Source organism: Hemiscyllium ocellatum, chromosome 42 (assembly GCF_020745735.1).
Source record: "Hemiscyllium ocellatum isolate sHemOce1 chromosome 42, sHemOce1.pat.X.cur, whole genome shotgun sequence".
In the NCBI taxonomy this organism is placed as follows: domain Eukaryota; kingdom Metazoa; phylum Chordata; class Chondrichthyes; order Orectolobiformes; family Hemiscylliidae; genus Hemiscyllium; species Hemiscyllium ocellatum.
This window is the reverse complement of record NC_083442.1, coordinates 20,799,786-20,817,428: the sequence shown is the minus strand read 5'-3', so window position 1 is coordinate 20,817,428 and position 17,643 is coordinate 20,799,786. Positions and strand designations below refer to the sequence as shown.

Genomic DNA, 17,643 nt, shown 5'->3' with positions numbered 1-17,643 from the left:
CCTTGTTTATATCTTTTGTTGTCTGTGTGTGTGTGTGTGTGTGTGTGTGTGTGTGCGCGCGCACGCGCGCGCGCGCAGTGACTCAGTAAGACTTTATTCAATATTTCCACCAGCAGGAAAGCATCCATCCAGCCATTGAACTAGTAACAAGCAGGAGAGGTAATACTTCTGTCTCTTTTGGGACGTGGTGCGAGACTGCTTCTCCTGCTCCCAAAGGCATCATCAGGTTTGATGCAGCTGCAACACGAGGAACCATGAACTGAAATAACAATGATCACTTTGCTTGCAAATTGGCTGCCGCATCTTCTACATTGCAATGGTGTATTCACATGGTGATTAATCTTCAATCTTAGACCCTTGAAACCCCAATCACTGTTGAAACACAACTCCTTTTCTCCACATCCCTAGATAACCTTGCCTAAGCTAAAATACTTTAATCGTAATCACTCCAATTGACAAATTGTCCACCAAGGGAGTGAGAATTCCAGATTCCTTATTTAATAATATGCTACCCTTCTATATTTGTAAAAATACACAAGTTCACATCTTCATATATTACACTCACTCACTATAGGTAAGGAAGGCAACGGCCTAGTGCAATTATTGCAGGTCGGCTAATCTAGATAATGTTCGGTGGACCTGGTTCAACTCCCATCATGGCAGATTGTGGAATTTGAATTTAATTAAAGCAAATCTGATGATCACTATGAATCCATCACTGGTTATCAGAAAAACCCATCTGGTTCGCTAATGTTCTTTAGAGAAGGAAACTGCTATCCTTACCTGGTCTGGTCTACATGTGACTCGAGACCCACAGCGATGTGATTGACTCTTAACTGCCCGCTGGGGCAATTAGGGATGGGCATTAAATGCTGTCTTAGCCAGGGACACCTTGCGAATGAGTAAAGAAAAGAAAAGTTTGCCCACACAGTAAACTTTTGTTCCCATCAATTCAAAATAATCACACATTTAGGCTTAAAATTCTAGAGTGTCATGGACTGTCTTTCTGGAGCTTCCTCTGCTCCAACCCTAATCTCACCATCGAACAAGTGGACAAGGGGGTGCAGTGGTAGTTTGGCGCACCAACCTCAACACCGCTGAAGCCAGGCACCAACTTACCGACACCACCTCCTACCGCCCCCTCGACCACAACCACGGCCTCACCTCCCATCACCAAAACCATCATCTCCCAGACCATCCACAACCTCCTCACCTCAGCTGATCTCCCATCCACAGCCTCCAGTATCATCGTCCGTGAACCTCAAACCACCCGATTCTATTTCTCACCCGAAATTCATCAACCTGACTTCCCCAGTCGACCCATTGTCTCAGCCTACTCCTGTCCCATTGAACTCGGCTTTGCCCAAGCATCATTCCTGATGAAGGGCTTATGCCCGAAACATTGATTCTCTTGCTCCTCGGATGCTGCCTGACCTGTGCTTTTCCAGCAACACACTCTCGACTCTGATCTCCAGCATCTGCAGTCCTCACTTTCTCCTGTCTGTCTTGTTGGCTGGTGAACTTTTTCATTGTTGCTCAGCACCTAAATACAGTATAGCAATAAATGGGCCAATCTGCATGTAGATATTTTCTAACCAACTTGTTCATAGATGTTATTAAACCTGGGCCTCTTAGTTCAGAGGTAGAGACACTACCACTGTGCCATAACAAGTTCTCTGTCTGGACATATGTTCCCATTACAATAAGTTATTTAAGAATAACACAATAATGTCATGAGAGGTGAAAATGTGTTGCTGGAAAAGCGTAGCAGGTCAGGCAGCATTCCTGAAGAAATGCTTATGCCCGAAACGTCGATTCTCCTGCTCCTTGGATGCTGCCTGACCTGCTGCGCTTTTCCAGCAATACATTTTCAGCTCCGATCTCCAGCATCTGCAGTCCTCACTTTCTCCTCAGTGTCATGAGGGGGCCTTGTGACACAGTTCCCATGGCCCTGGGTTTGACCCCTACCCTCACTCTGGCTGGGTAAGTAAGGTAGGCTCATAAACTAGCCAAAAGGTTAAGCGTTACTGTTAACATGTCCCTTACCACCGCACCCAACCCCCCAACATTAAGAGCTGGAGAGATTCCTGGTCAGCTGTGTTCATATTACAGATCCAGACTAACACATGTATAAAAGAACACATGTTGCCATTGCAACTCAACAGTGCATGGTATGGTCTAAGGGCTCTTGTGGAGCAGTGGTAGTGCCCCTACCTTTGAGCTAGGTGGCCTGGGTTCAAGCCCTTGCTCCAGCTGTCATAGAGCTATACAGCATGGAAACAGACCCTTTGGTCCAACATGCTGACCAGATATCCTAAATGAATCTCATCCCATTTGCCTACATTTGGCCCATATCCCTCTAAACCCTTCCTATTCATATACCCATCCAGATGCCTTTTAAATGTAGTTATTGTACCAGCGTCCACCACTTCCTCTGGTACTTCATTCCATACACACACCACACTCTGCATGAAAAGGTTGCCCCTTAAGTCCTTTTTAAATCTTTCCCCTCTCACCTTAAACCTATGCCCTCTAATTTTGGACTCCCTTACCCTGCGGAAAAGATCTTGCCTATTAACCCTATCTGTGCCGCTCATGATTTTATGAATCTCTATAACGTGACGTCTCAGCCTCAACACTCCAGGGAAAATAGTCCCAGTCTACTCAACTTCTCCCTCTAGCTCAAATCCTCCAACCCTAGCACCATCATTGTAAATCTTTTCTGAACCCTTTCAAATTTCACAACATCCTTCCTATAGCAGGGAGACCAGAATTGCACACCATCTTCCACAAATGGCCTAACCAATGTCCTGCACAGCTGCAACGTGACCTCCCAACTCCTATACTCAATGTACTGACCAATAAAGGCAAGTGTACCAAATGCCACATTCACCATAAGAACCGAGGACGCTGTAAATCAGAAACAAAAACAGAAATTGCTGGAGAAGCTCATCAGGTCTGGCAGCATCCGTGGAGAGAAATCAGAGTTACCGTTTTGGGTCCAGTGACCGTTCCTCAGAACTGCCTTCACTGTACTGTCTACCTGAGAGGTGTGTAATAACATCTCTGAATGAGTTGATTAGAAAAATATTTTTCTTTTACTTATTTGAACAAAAACCTAGATATTAGAAGGGCATTGTGAAACTTGAAAGGGTTCAGGAAAGATTTAGAAAGATGTTGGAAGGTTGGAGGATTTGATCTCTCGGGAGAGGGTGAATAGGCTGGGACTGTTTTCACAGAAGTGTCAAGAGGTTGAGGGATGACCTTATAGAGGTTTATTAAATCATGAGGGACATGGATAGGATAAATAAACAAAGTCTTTTCCATTGGGTGGGAGGGTCCAGAACTAGAGGGCATCGGTTTAAGGTGAAAGGTGAAAATTTTTTAATGGATCTAATGAGCACGCAGAGTGTGATGTGTGTATGCAATAAACTGCCAGAGGAAGTGGTGGAGGCTGGTACAATTACAACATTTAAAAGGCATCTGGATGGGCATGTGAATAGGAAGGGTTTAGAGGGATTTGGCAGAGGTGGGTACTGCAGATGCTGGAGATTAGAGTCAAGATTAGAGTGTTGCTGGAAAAGCATAGCAGGTCAGGCAGCATCCAAGGAGCAGGAAAATCAACGTTTCAGGCAAAATCCCTTCATCAGGAATCCCGAAAAGTCAATTTTCCTGCTCCACGGATGCTGCCTGACCTGCTGTGCTTTTCCAGCACCATTCTGATCTTGATTTAGAGAGAAATGGGCCAAGTGTTGGGAAATGGGATTAGATTGGGTTGGGATATCTGGTCGGCACAGACAAGTTTGACCAAAGGGTCTGTTTCTGTGCTGTGTATCTCTATGACTCTATGTACCTTGTTAAAACTCACACAACACCAGGTTATTGTCCAACAGGTTAAGTTGAAACCACAAGCTTTCGGAGCGCTGTCCCTTTGTCAGACTTCACCCAGATAAAGGAGCAGCGCTCTGAAAGCTAGTGCTTCCAAACAAACCTGTTGGACTGTAACCTGGTGTTGTGTGATTTTTAACTTTGCCCACCCCAGTCCAACACGGGCTCCTCCAAATCTATGTACCTTGCCCTTTTAAGACTGACGTCAGTGCAGTGTGGGGACTACAGGATCCAAGTTACTTCATGAGAGGAAGTGAAATACGCCGTGAACAGGGAAGGAATCGACTCGTGTTGTCTGGGGGTTTGTGCATCCTAAATCCTCCGCATTGCAAACTCTGCATTGAATGCAATTGTGTCAGTTTGCTTCCCCCTTGTCGGTGCGTGTGTTGTTCCTTCCGTTCATGCTTAGGAATTTTGCAACCCATCCTAGAGAGCACTCCACATTCAGGAGCTGCGAAATGCTGGGGGGATTTTCCAAGTGGAGAGGAAACTCCGGAATGCCTCTCCTTTCAGGTGTTCATCCTCAACCCAACTCAACCCTTGTCGTGTAGACATTGTATCCGGCCCGCTTCCAGATGGAGTGCATCCTGCGTTGGGCTGTTTTGTATCAGTTGAGATTGATACAAAACCCATTTGTGAATGAAGTCGGCAGGACTGCAGCCTGTGTTTACTGAATTTCAGTTGTGTCTTAAAGGGGCAGTGCTCAAATGTTGGAATAAGTTCTGTACTTGCTTCAGAGCACCATATCTAGGTTGTCGATTCCCCTTGCAGTGTTAAGGGGGTGCTACACTGTCTTGTTGGTTGAGATGATGTGGAGGTGCTGATGTTGGAATTTGATGGGCAAGGTCAGAAGTCACACAGATTATAGTCCAACAGGTTTATTTGAAATTGCAAACTTTCAGAGTGCTCCTCCTTCGCCACACTTCACCTGATGAAGCAGCAGCACTCCTAAAGCTTGCAGTTTCAAATAAACCTGTTGGACTATAACTTGATGTAAAAAATGAGGTCTGCAGATGCTGGAGATCACAGCTGCAAATGTGTTGCTGGTCAAAGCACAGCAGGCCAGGCAGCATCTCAGGAATAGAGAATTCGACGTTTCGAGCATAAGCCTAACTTGATGTCTTGTGACTTCTGGCCATGTCAGTTGAGATAATTGGGCGGCACGGTGGTTAGCACTGCTGTCTCACAGCGCCTGAGACCCGAGTTCAATTCCCGACTCAGGCGACTGACTGTGTGGAGTTTGCACGTTCTCCCCATGTCTGCGTGGGTTTCCTCCAGGTGCTCCGGTTTCCTCCCACAGTCCAAAGATGTGCGGGTCAGGTGAATTGGCCATGCTAAATTGCCCATAGTGTTAGGCAAGGAGTAAATATAGGGGTATGGGTGGGTTGCACTTCGGCGGGTCGGTGTGGACTGGTTGGGCCGAAGGGCCTGTTTGCACACTGTAAGTAATCTAATCTAATTTAAACAAATGAGCATGATTCATCTCAAAGCATTGTTCGAAGAATAGTGCTTTTTCCTCAGTTAGTATTGGTCTCACATTCGTAAAGAAAAGACACTCTGTCGATCTCCTGAGGTTTTCTCATGTTTTTCTCTGAACTGGTGTAATCTGGTCATTTGTCATGTTGCTGGTTGTGGGATCTTGCAGTTTGCAAATGTGTTGCCATACTCCCATCATTCCATCATCAGTGACTATATTTTATTAGCTGTAAAACATTTTTGGGCCATCCAGAAGTCATGAACGGTGCTATATAAATGCAAGTGCCTGTTTATTGATATTTATAGAGTCATAGTGCTGTACAGCATGGAAACAGACCCTTCATTCCAACTCATCCACACTGACCAGATATCCTAAACTGACCAAATCCCACTTGCCAGCACTTGGCCCATATCCCTTTGGTTCAACTTGTTCATGCTGACCAGATATCCTGAATGAATCGAATCCCATTTGCCCACATTTGGCCCATATCCCTCTAAACCCTTCCTAATCATGTACCCATTCAGACACCTTTTAAATGTTGTAATTGTACCAGCCCCCACCACTTCCTCTGGCAGCTCATTCCACACACACACCAGCCTGTCCTTGAAAACGTTGCCCCTTAGGTCCCTTTTTAAAATGTTCCTCTCTCACCTTAAACCTATGCCCTCTAATTTTGGACTCCATACACTGGGAAAAAGACCTTGCCTATTCACCCTATCTATGCCCCTTATGATTCTATAAACCTCTATTCAGTCACCCCTCAATCTCAGGCGCTCCAGGGAAAATATTCCCAGCCTATTTGGCCTCTCCCTGTAGTTCAAACGTTCCAACCTCCGCAACATCCTTGTAAATCTTTCCTGTGTCCATTCAAGTTTCACATCTTTTCTATAACAGGGAGACCAGAATGCAGTATTCCAAAAGTGGCCTAACCAATGTCCTGTACAGCAGCAACCCAATTTTCATACTCCATGCACTGACCAATAAAGGCAAGCATACCAAACACCTTCACCAATAAACATAAGGGCTGGCAGCAAGAGAAATCAGAGTTAACATTTTGAGTCCAGTGACCTTTCCTCAGAACCTTTACTCCTCTGTCTATCTGTGACTCCCATTTTCAAGGAACTGTGTAGCTGCATTCTTAAACCTGAAACTTTGGGGGTAATCTACCTCATTTTAAAAAGGATGTAGCTGTGAGTTAAACACTAAACTAAAGCAAAGAACTGCAGATGCTGGAAGAATGAAACAAAAGTGTAATTTCTTGAGAAACCCAGCAGACCTGGCAGCATCTGGGGAGAGAAAGCAGAGTTACAGCTTTGAGTCCAGTGACTGGTCAGAATTTCTATTGAATGTGAAATGCTGCTTGATCTTTACATTTTGATCACGGAAACACCTTTTCAAAGAACCAATCTCCACAATCTCAGACGATTGGTAACTGTTTGGGTTTCCTGACGGTTGAGTGGCAGTACGTCCCCAACTGTTTCTTTTGACCCCATGAACTGCGAGGTGCTGGTGTAGGGAAAGGAGACCTGTGAGAACACCGTGGGGATCGATGGTCCTGTGTACTTGCAGTTGGTGCGGGTAACAGTTGTTGTAACTCAGTCAGGGGTGGTTTAGAGGTCATGGTCCCAAATATACAGCTTGTGGACCCACTAGGAGGCCTCAACATTAGCCCCTTTCCCTCAATCAATCACTTTCGAGTGGGGTCTATGGCCTTTGCAGTTGCTTTGTTAGATTGTGACAGTAAACAGTGTTTTATGTGTCCTGACTAAATAGTCACAAAAGGATGCCAAATATATGGGCAGCAAGTTTTGTTTTAACCTGCACTTTTAATAAACGGGCAGAGATTATGTACTGTATCTCAAATACTGTGATGATGTCTGAGTATTTATACTGTAAATAAAATATAACACTAATACGTAAAGAGATTTTAAAATGACACAAGGGGCAAGTGTTTTACACAGCGGGTGCTTCGCGTGTGGAATGAACTTCATGTTCTGGGAAGGATATTATGAAGCTGGAGAGGGTTCAGAAGAGATTTACCAGCACATTGCCGGGAATGTCAGGTTTGAGTTGTGAGGAGAGGCTGGATAGGCTGGGACCTCTTTCACTGGAGCATGGGAGCTTTATAAGATGGTGAGGGCTGTAGATAAGGTGAATTGCAGATGTATTTTCCCTAAGGTGGGGGATTTCAAGACTACAGGGTGTTTTTTTTTTAGGTGAGAGGGGCTGTTTTCCCTGGAGCATCGGAGGGTGAGGGGTGACCTTATAGAGGTTTATAAAATCATGAGGGGCATGGATAGGATAAATAGACAAAGTCTCTTCCCTGGGGTGGGGGAGTCGAGAACGAGAGGACATAGGTTTAGGGGGAGAGGGGAAGGTATAAAAGAGACCTAAAGGGCAACATTTTCATGCACAGGGTGGTGTGTGTATGGAATGAGCTGCCAGAGGAAGTGGTGGAGGCTGGTACAATTATAACATTTAAAAGGCATCTGGATGGGTATATGAATAGGAAGGGTTTGGAGGGATATGGGCTGGGTGCTGGCAGGAGGGACTAGATTGGGTTGGGATAGCTGGTCGGCATGGACAGGTTGGACCGAAGGGTCTGTTTCCATGCTGTATCTCTATGACTCTATGAGGACATGAGGGGCAACCTTTTAGCACAGAGTGGTTTGTGTGTGGAATGAACTTCCAGAGGAAGTGGTTGATGCGGGTACTGTTACAACGTTTAAAAGACATTTGGATAAACACATGAATAAAAAATGTTTGGAGGGATATGGGTCAAGCGCGGGTAAGTGAGGCTAGTTTAGTTTGGGATTATGGTTGGCATGGACTGCTTGGACCAAAGGGCCTGTTTCCGTGCTGTATGACTCTAATTCTTCTCAATCTGCCTGCATCTGGCCTGATCATTTGTGTTTTCATTGTCATTCTAGATCGTCTTCTAAAATGCCTGAAGGACCCGAACTCCACCTGGCTGCCAGGTTTGTCAACCAGGTCTGCTGCAGTACTGTGTTCTCAGGGCAAGTAGAAAAGTCTACGGTGAGCAAAAACTGTGACGTGCCTTTCAGCTGTGACGCCTACCTGATCTTCGCCGTGTCGAGAGGGAAGGAGGTCAAGCTGACCCTTACCCCCATCAAAGAGGAGGATGGGAAAGAGGGTATCACATCAGATGGGGTGGAAGGCGATGACGGGCTGTTGGCGCCGATGGACGTTGTCTTCCGCTTTGGCATGTCTGGGTCCTTCAAGCTGACGACTGAGGAGGACATCCCCAAACACGCCCACCTCAAGTTCTTCACCAAACGGAAGCCTAGGCAGGTGCTGTGCTTCATTGACCCCAGAAGGTTTGGCAGTTGGGAAGTCAATGGGACTTGGCAGTCGGACAGAGGACCGTGCGTGATGCTTGAATACGAGAGGTTCAGGTACCAAAAAAAAAGTGCTCCCCCCAACCCCCCCACTTTGTTTCCCTCATCTATTTTTGTCTTTTTTTTTTCCGGGAGAGCTGACAGAGGAGAGGGTGATCTTGTCCATCTTGGTCCTAACCGAACAGCCAGAGTGACCTGAGCTGGAGTGACGCTTTGGCACTGAACGTATCTGTGGCTGAGGTAGAACAGACGTTTGTCTCTCTAGGGATGTGGAGAGTGGGGATGAATAAGGAGTCAACAGCTAAAATCAGCATGCATGGACATTTTGGTTGGCATGGACCAGTTTGGGCTGAAGGGCCTGTCTCCTTGCTGTAGGACTCTATCATATTGGATGGTGGAATCGCCTCGATGGGCCAAATGGCCTCATCCCACTCCTGTTTCTTACATTCTCAACCTCTCCACCTCAGTTGAGGTCAGTCTGCTTTGAGGGCGAATGCTTCGCTATTTTGATTTGGACAGCATCTGCTGTGCAGACTGTGTTCAACGAAAGCTGAATGATTGGATTAGTCTGAGTGTGGCACAGAGGAGGCCATTCAGCCCATTGCCTAGGCTGCCTCTCTGTAACTTTGCTCGTCCCGCTTTCCGGCCTTTTCCCCGTAACTCTGCGAGTCTTTTCAGATAATTGCCCAGTTTCGTTGTGAAAGTGTGATTGAGCCAGCCCCCTCTGCACTGTGAGGCAGTGCATGCCAGACCCTAACCCGATGCTGCGTTTAAAAAAAAGGTTTCCACTCCTGTCGCTTCTGATTCTTCCGTCAATCACTTTCATTCATCTTGTTCTGGTTCTTGACCTCCAGCTAATACTTTTTCCCCAATCTCCACGGTCTGGACCCCTCATGATTACGGGAGCCTTTATTAAATCCCCTCTTAGTCTTCTTAAAGCAGCACAGTGCCAGGTCTTGTCAATCTAACCACCTCGCTGAATTCTCTCAACCCTGGAACTCAATGGAGAAGGAGACAATGCAAAACACTGGCAATCCGTGTGAGACAAGACATCCATACGTTGCAGACACGATGTGCAGGTGAGGGTGTTGGACTGGGAGGTATAAAGTTAAAAATCACACAACACCTGCACTCTGAAAGCTCGTGTTTCCAAATAAACCTGTTAGACTCTAACCTGGTGTTGTGTGACTTTTAAATTTTCAGACAGGCTGTTTGTACACAGCTTAGAAACTTCAGGATAATAGTCTTTGGGGGAGGTCACAGGTTTTTGCCAGAGGCACGGGGAAGCCAGTGAGATCCACCCACACTTCTGTTCTAAAGGACTGTCTGATTTCCTTTCATTAGGAGCCGAATACTCATATTTAAATTACTTAAGCTAGTGCTTTAAGTGAAAGAGATAGCCAACGTCATTAACTATATTCTCGATGATATTCTGTTTCATATTGCCTGGCCCTCATAGAAGTCATACTCATAGTCATAGAGATGTACAGCATGGAAACAGATCCTTCAGTCCAACCAGATATCCCAACCCAATCTAGTCCCACCTGCCAGCACCCGGCCCATATCCCTCCAAACCCTTCCTATTCATATACCCATCCAAATGCCTCTTAAATGTTGCAATTGTACCAGCCTCCACCACATCCTCTGGCAGCTCATTCCATACACGTACCACCCTCTGCGTGAAAAGGTTGCCCCTTAGGTCTCTTTTATATCTTTCCCCTCTCATCCTAAACCTATGCCCCCTAGTTCGGGACTCCCCGAAACCAAGGAAAAGACTTTGTCTATTTATCCCATCCATGCCCCTATAATTTTGTAAACCTCTATATGGTCACCCCTCAGCCTCCGATGATCCAGGGAAAACAGCCCCAACCTGTTCAGCCTCTCCCTGTAGCTCAGATCCTCCAACCCTGACAGCATTCTCGTAAATCTTTTCTGAACCCTTTCAAGTTTCACAACATCTTTCTGATAGGAAGGAGACCAGAATTGCACGCAATATTCCAACAGTGGCCTAACCAATGTCCTGTACAGCCGCAACGTGACCTCCCAATTCAGCACAGGAAATGACCCTTCAGCCCATCGGATCTGTGCTGGTCAAAGAGAAGCACATAATTATTATGGTCCCATTTTCCAGCACTTGGCCCATAGCCTTGTACACTTTGGCATTGCAACAGTACATCTAAATGCTTTTTCAGTGTGATGAGGGTTTCTGCCTCTCCCAACCTGACAGGCAGCGAATTCCAGATTCCCCACCACCCTTTGGTGAAAATGTTTTGCTCCGATCCCCACTAAACCTCCTGTTCCTTAATTAAAAGATGATAATGTAGTTGGACGTGCAATAGAATGACTACCTAGCATGCAGTTTAGATTAGAATGGTGCTGGAAGAGGACCACTCTAATCTAAACTCTGGTTTTCAGCATCTGCAGTCCTCACTTTTGTCTACTTAGCATACAGTGTCAATCAGAGCTCAACTCGTTGCTGTTATACCTCTGTGTCTGAATGTTGTGACTTCAAATGTTTCTGTTATAAATGTGAACACAAAAGCGTAACAGCCTACAGCGCGGTGCTCAGGGAGTGCTGCACTGTAGGGAGTGCTGTCTTTTGAATGAGACATGAAACCAAAGTAGTCGTGCAGATACCATGATCCTATTTTGAAGGTGAGCAAAGGAGCTCTCTCTGCCATAACCAGATTGTCGGATCGTTCGCTGGTTGCGGGAGTGACATGTGCTCCATTGGCTGCTCTGCTTCCTGCATCACAATAGTGACTACAATTTAAACTATCCTTTATTGCCCGTACATTGCTTTGGGATAGACTGTGGTTGTGAAAAGTCCAATAGAAATGCAAACCTTTCTTAGTCAATTCCTCTCTCTCCCTTCTTTATTAGAGAGTTTACTCTTTACTGGCTCATATAGGTCCTTTTCTGTTTCAGTCTGATTGCCCTTTAGCAGCACGATATATTAGTGAAGCGTGGTCATTACTGATATACATCACTGACATGTGGTCATTACTGACAGTTGTCATTACTGATATACATCACTGACGTGTGGTCATTACTGATATACATCACTGACATGTGGTCATTACTGACAGTTGTCATTACTAACGTGCGGTTATTACTGATGTACATTACAGACGTATGGTCATTATTGGCGTACAGTCATAACTATCACATGGTCATCACTGTAGTGTGGTCATTATTAGTATATGTTCATTATTGCAAATGGTCATTACTGACAAAACGGTCATTAGTTGTATGATCATTACTGTTCTATGGTCGTTATTGATGTATGTTACGGACATGTGGTCATTATTGGTGTATAGTCATTACTGATGCATGGAACATCACTGACGTGTGGTCACTATGGATTCGTGGTTATCCCTGACATGGTCAATAGTGACACATGGACATTATTGATGCTGCCCATTAATGGCACATGGTCATTACTGATATGTGGTCCTTATTGAAGAATAACCCCGTTGGCGATTTTCAGTCACACTTCTCCGCTGTTATTTGTTGCTAAATTTTTTCTTTATTATTTCCATTGTGTTTTATTTTTCTCTCACAATCCATTTTTTTTTTCTGCAGCATGAGTTTAATTTCTATGTTTGCTTCTCCTGCCATCTATCCCAGATCAAATGTGCTGACAAACCTATCAGAAAGAGCCTTTGACAAGCCGATCTGTGAGGTACTGTTGAATCAGAAATACTTCAGCGGTATTGGCAATTACCTGCGAGCAGAGATTCTCTTCAGGTGAGGTCGAGGAAGGCTTCTTCATCGGGGGGTGGGGGGATGGGCTAGGCCTGTAGGTCCCTACTATAGTCACTGGACAAACACAATCAGGGCCCACCTCCTACACTGGGACCAGGGTTAAAGTTCGATTGGCAAGTCCTTGGGCAGTTCAAGGCTTGAGGTGGGGTTGCTGATTTCCACCATTCAGGATTCAGTTTTCATATCCTGCATCTGTTGGAGGGTCATAGAATCATAGAGTACAGCCCAGAAGCAGACCCTTCGGTCCAACTCGTCCATGCCGACCAGATATCTTAAACTGATCTAGTCCCATTTGCCAGCACTTGGCCCATATCCCTCTAAACCCTTCCTATTCATATACCCATCCAGATGCCTTTTAAATGCTGTAATTGTACCAGCCTCCGCCATTTCTTCTGGCAGCTCATTCCATACACGCATCTCCCTCTGTGTGAAAATGTTGCCATTTAGGCCCCTTTTAAATCTTTCCCCTCTCTTCTTAAACCTATGCTCCCTAGTTTTGGATTCCCTACCCTGGGGAAAAGTCCTTCTCTATTCACCTTATCCACAATTTTATAAACTGCTATAAGGTCACCCCTCAGCCTCTGATGCTCTAGGGAAAACAGCCCCAGCCTGTTCAGCCTCTCCCTTTCGCTCAAACTTTCCAACCCCGGCAACATCCTTGTAAAGCTTTTCTGCACCCTTTCAGGTTTTGAGGGTGATTGGGTTTTATTTTCAAAGGAAATATGTTTTCGGAGTTGTTACTGCTTTAGTTTTAGTGTTGAGCACAAACATCAACAGTTACCTCTGCCCTTGCAGTGCCGACAGGTCTCGGTGTGGTCGGCTGTTGCAGGAATGGTGTGGAAAGGTGACACTGGGGATGTTGCCAATATTTCTCATACTCGGAGGAGTTGGCTGTAATCAGGGAGACTAGCTTCAGAGCAAGTTGGTCCTGTGACTTGGAACTGACTGGAAAATGCCCGATTGATTCACCTCTCTTTGTCGCTCGCTTTAGGTCAAAGGTCCCCCCTTTTGAAAAAGCCAGGACCGTGCTGGAACCTTTGCTACACAAAGAAACGGTTAGTTTTCTGAGGAAGGGTCACCGGACCCGAAACGTTAACTCTGATTTCCCTCCACAGATGCTGCCAGACCTGCTGAGCTTTTCCAGCGACTTCTGCTTTTGTTTCTGGTTTACAGCATCCACAGTTCTTTTGGTTTTAATTTGCTTAGTTTTCCTCTTCTGTTTGGGGGTTAAAAAAATACGCCTGCTTCGGCTGTGTCCAAGGTGACCAAGCTCTGGGTCTGGAGTCACATGTAGGCCAGACGCTGTAAGGATGGCAGATTTCCTTCTCTCAAGGCCACTGGTGAATCAAATGGGATTTTACAACATTCAGGGAGAAGTTGTCAGGGTCACACTTACTGAGACTGACTTTATACTACATACTTTATCATTGAATTTAAATTGTACCAGCTCTCATTGGGGTGGGGGTGGTTGGGGATGGAGAGTTGAACCCATGTCCTCAAAGCATTAGCCAGAATCTCTGGACTCTAGGTCAAGCAACATTACTGCAATGTCAGTGGTTCCTCAGAGAGGTAATTCCAGCAATTTGACCCAGCATTCATGAAGAAATGGTGGGTGGTTTAAATCCATGTGCTGTTTAATTTTTATTTAAGTTTAAAAAAATGTTATGGTGGCTCAGTGGTTAGTGACTGTACACAGTCCGCACAGACATCCTTCCCGTGTCTGCATGGGTTTCCTCCGGGTGCTCTGGTTTCCTCCCACATCCCAAAGATGGGCGGGTTAGGTGGATTAGAGACATAGAGGACTAAAGCATGGAAAAAGATGGTCCAACTTGCCAATGCTGCCCAGTTTTCATAACCGAACTAGTCCCATTTGCCTGCGTTTGGTCCATACCCCTCCATGCCAAGCCCATCCATGTACCTGTCCAAGTGATGAAATCATACTCACCCCCCACACCTACCTCTGTCAGCTTGTTCCAAACACTCACCACCCTCTATGTGAAAATATTGTCCCTTCACCTTATCTCTCCCCCTCACCTTAAATCTATGCCCTCTAGTTTTAGACTCTCCTACCATGGAGAAAAGCTGTTGGATATCTACCTTATCTGTGCCTCTCACGATTTTACAGACTGCTATAAGGTGACACCACAGTCTCTTAAACTCCAGTGAAAAAAGCCCCAGCCTGTCCTTACAACACAGCTATGCTAAATTGTCCATAGTGTCCAGGGATGTGCAGACTAGGTGGGTTAGTCATGGGAAATGCAGGGTTACAGGGATAGAGTAGGAGGATGACTCTGGGTGGGATGCCCTTTGGAGGTTTGGTGCAGACACAATGGGTAAAAAATGAGGTCTGCAGATGCTGGAGATCACAGCTGAAAATGTGTTGCTGGTTAAAGCACAGCAGGTTAGGCAGCATCCAAGGAATAGGAAATTTGACGTTTCGGGCATAAGCCCTTCATCAGGAATCTATGCCCGAAACGTCGAATTTCCTATTCCTTGGATTCCTGATGAAGGGCTTATGCCCGAAATGTCGAATTTCCTATTCCTTGGATGCTGCCTGGCCTGCTGTGCTTTAACCAGCAACACATTTTCAGCTGCAGACACAATGGGCCGAACGGCCTTTTCCTAGGGATTCTATTCCAAGACTTGGCAGAGAATCCGGCTGCTGTGATATTTCCATCAGAGTGCTGTTTGAGTGCTGATTAAAGGGATGAATGTTCAGTCTCTGTTGCCACAAACAAAAAAAAAACAACTACAGGGTGAAGCTAGACTGAGAAGCAAGGATCAAGTAAAGCACACACTCAGCAAGCCATCGTCAGGCATTTCATCATACAGACAGTCTCCGAGTAGGGGATGGGTTTTGTTCAGGAGTCCAGTCACAAGTATGCATGTCAAAGTACAAAGCAGGACAATGTAAAGTACAGGAAATGTTCATATGTTGGACCTGTATGGGATCCCGTTTGTAAGTATAAATGTTCATAAGTCAGACTTTCATAAATTGGGGACTAACTGTAAATTAAATTTATACAAAGCTCATGTTTTTACAGTCAGCAACTTAGAGTCAGACAGCACGGAAACACACTCTTCAGTCCAACCAGTCCATAATGAACATGATCCTAAACTGAACTAGACCCACCTGCCTGCTCCCATTCCATATTCCTCCAAACCTTTCCTATTCACACACTTATCCAAATGTCTTTGTAACTGTACTTGCACCCATCACTTTCTCTGGCGGCTCATTCCAACACGAACCACTGCCTGTGTAAAAACGTTGCCCTCGTGTCTTTTTTTAGATCTTCCTCCTCTCACCTTAAAAATACGCCCCCCCCTAGATTTGAAATCCTCCACCTGAGAGAAAAGACACCTGCCATTCATCTTATCTATACTCCCTCGTGACTTCTGTAAGGTCAATATTTACTTCTCTGTCAACAAGAGTGGGTGGAGCATTCATTTCAGTACAATATGAGATACTCAAATTGATCTCCCTGGGAGGTTCTGAAGATAAAGTGTAATTCTGATATCCAGACAGCTTGGTGGATGTAATCTTATGGGCTTTTTGTTTGTTTTTAATCTAACTCAAACCAGTTTCTATTGGACCGGTAAAAGTGAGTGACCACTTTTTAACAGATCAGTTCATGTTAGGTTAAAGTCATAAAAAGGAATTTGACTTTGTTGTGAAATCACCTGCACCAAGTGGATTGTAAAAAAATAAAATGTAAAGGCACTTCATGATGTTTCTATTGTGGGGAAACTGAGTGTCGGGGAAATTGTTTTGTCTGAGACTTCGAGTTTTGTTTCAAGAAGCTTTATATTTTGTGAATTCACGGAGAGGCTGGGACAGTCTCCACTGTCTAACAGCACTCGCTCGAGCTGCACAGTCAGCCTATAATTATACAATGATACAAACAACATTGCTTACATTCTACAGTTTACAATAATTCAAGATAAAGATAAGCAGCTATCGCCTTGTTGCTCAAGGACAGAAAAGCTAATGAGCTCAGGAAGCAGCCCCACTAATGAGCCTATAATAGACTCCCCATATTTTGTCAAATTATAATTACACAAACTCAGTCTTTATCTTCAGCGGTATTTTTCTACTAAAGCGAGAGGGTGAGAGCCAAGATAGCTTTTACCTTGATCAAGTATCCCATCTTGCAGCAGTATGTCAATTTCTTACTACTTCACAGAGCATGGTTTTAACAAGAACAGATTGCTCAGTGGCACAGTGGTTAGCACTGCTGCTTCACAGCGCCAGAGACCTGGGTTCAATTCCCGCCTCAGGCGACTGACTGTGTGGAGTTTGCACGTTCTCCCCGTGTCTGCGTGGGTTTCCTCTGGGTGCTCCGGTTTCCTCCCACAGTCCAAAGATGTGCGGGTCAGGTGAATTGGCTATGCTAAATTGCCTGTAGTGTTAGGCGCAGGGGTAAATGTAGGGGAATGGGTATGGGTGGATGCACGTCAGTGTGGACTTGTTGTTTCCACACTGTAAGTAACATAATCTAATCAAAGCCAGTGTGTCCAAGTGTTAATGCTGGATCTTGCTATTTAGTCTCAGCGGCAGTTTGTTTATATTGGGAAGGGTCACCGGACTCAAAATGTTAACTTTGATTTCTCTCCACAGACGCTGCTGAGCTTTTCCAGCACCTTCTGTTTTTTATTTCTGATTTACCACATCATCAGTTTTTTGGTTTTTATTTATGTTGAGCACTCCTTGGTAAAGTAACCCTGCCTTCAGTAGCAACTTAAATCGAACAGGCTCTTCATAGGTAAACGCCACCAACACTTTCTGCTCCACTTCTGCACTCCTGTTTCTCCCTCAGAATATTCTGTGGTGATATTTCATTTCTTTATGTCCCACTTCCAAGTAGCTTTTCGCTTGCTGTCTTTGGTCTTTTTTTCAAATATTTACATATGTTTTAGAAGTATGAGGTAATAAATGTCTCATTGGTCAGGAGGTTTTTTTTTGGGGATTGCAGTTCATTTGCGGACTGTTGGAATGCTGTATAATGTTTGAAGGCCCCTCCAGGGTGCAGTAGCATAGTGATTTCATAACTGGATCCAAATTCATGTCCCACCAAGGCACTTATTAAAAACCTATTCGATAAAATTGACCATTTTTCTTAGGATTCATTCACAAAATGTCGCTGGCTGAGC

The 17,643-nt window shown here is 45.1% G+C and overlaps 1 protein-coding gene across 5 annotated transcripts in view; it reads left to right on the top strand.

Moving 5' to 3' along the window:
* The first annotated feature begins 4,105 nt into the window (after positions 1–4,105).
* Positions 4,106–17,643, top strand: part of neil1 (nei-like DNA glycosylase 1) — a 45,789-nt gene continuing 32,251 nt past the window's right edge. For 2 of the 5 annotated variants that reach the window (XM_060853709.1, XM_060853707.1), the window contains exons 1-4: positions 4,118–4,265; positions 8,296–8,781; positions 12,355–12,474; positions 13,484–13,547. In XM_060853709.1, coding sequence (XP_060709692.1) covers positions 4,132–4,265; positions 8,296–8,781; positions 12,355–12,474; positions 13,484–13,547 — 804 coding nt within the window. In that variant the 5' untranslated portion in view covers positions 4,118–4,131. Of the gene's footprint in view, positions 4,266–8,295; positions 8,782–12,354; positions 12,475–13,483; positions 13,548–17,643 lie in introns of all 5 variants that reach the window. The other 3 variants (XM_060853708.1, XM_060853705.1, XM_060853706.1) reach the window with 3 other exon arrangements.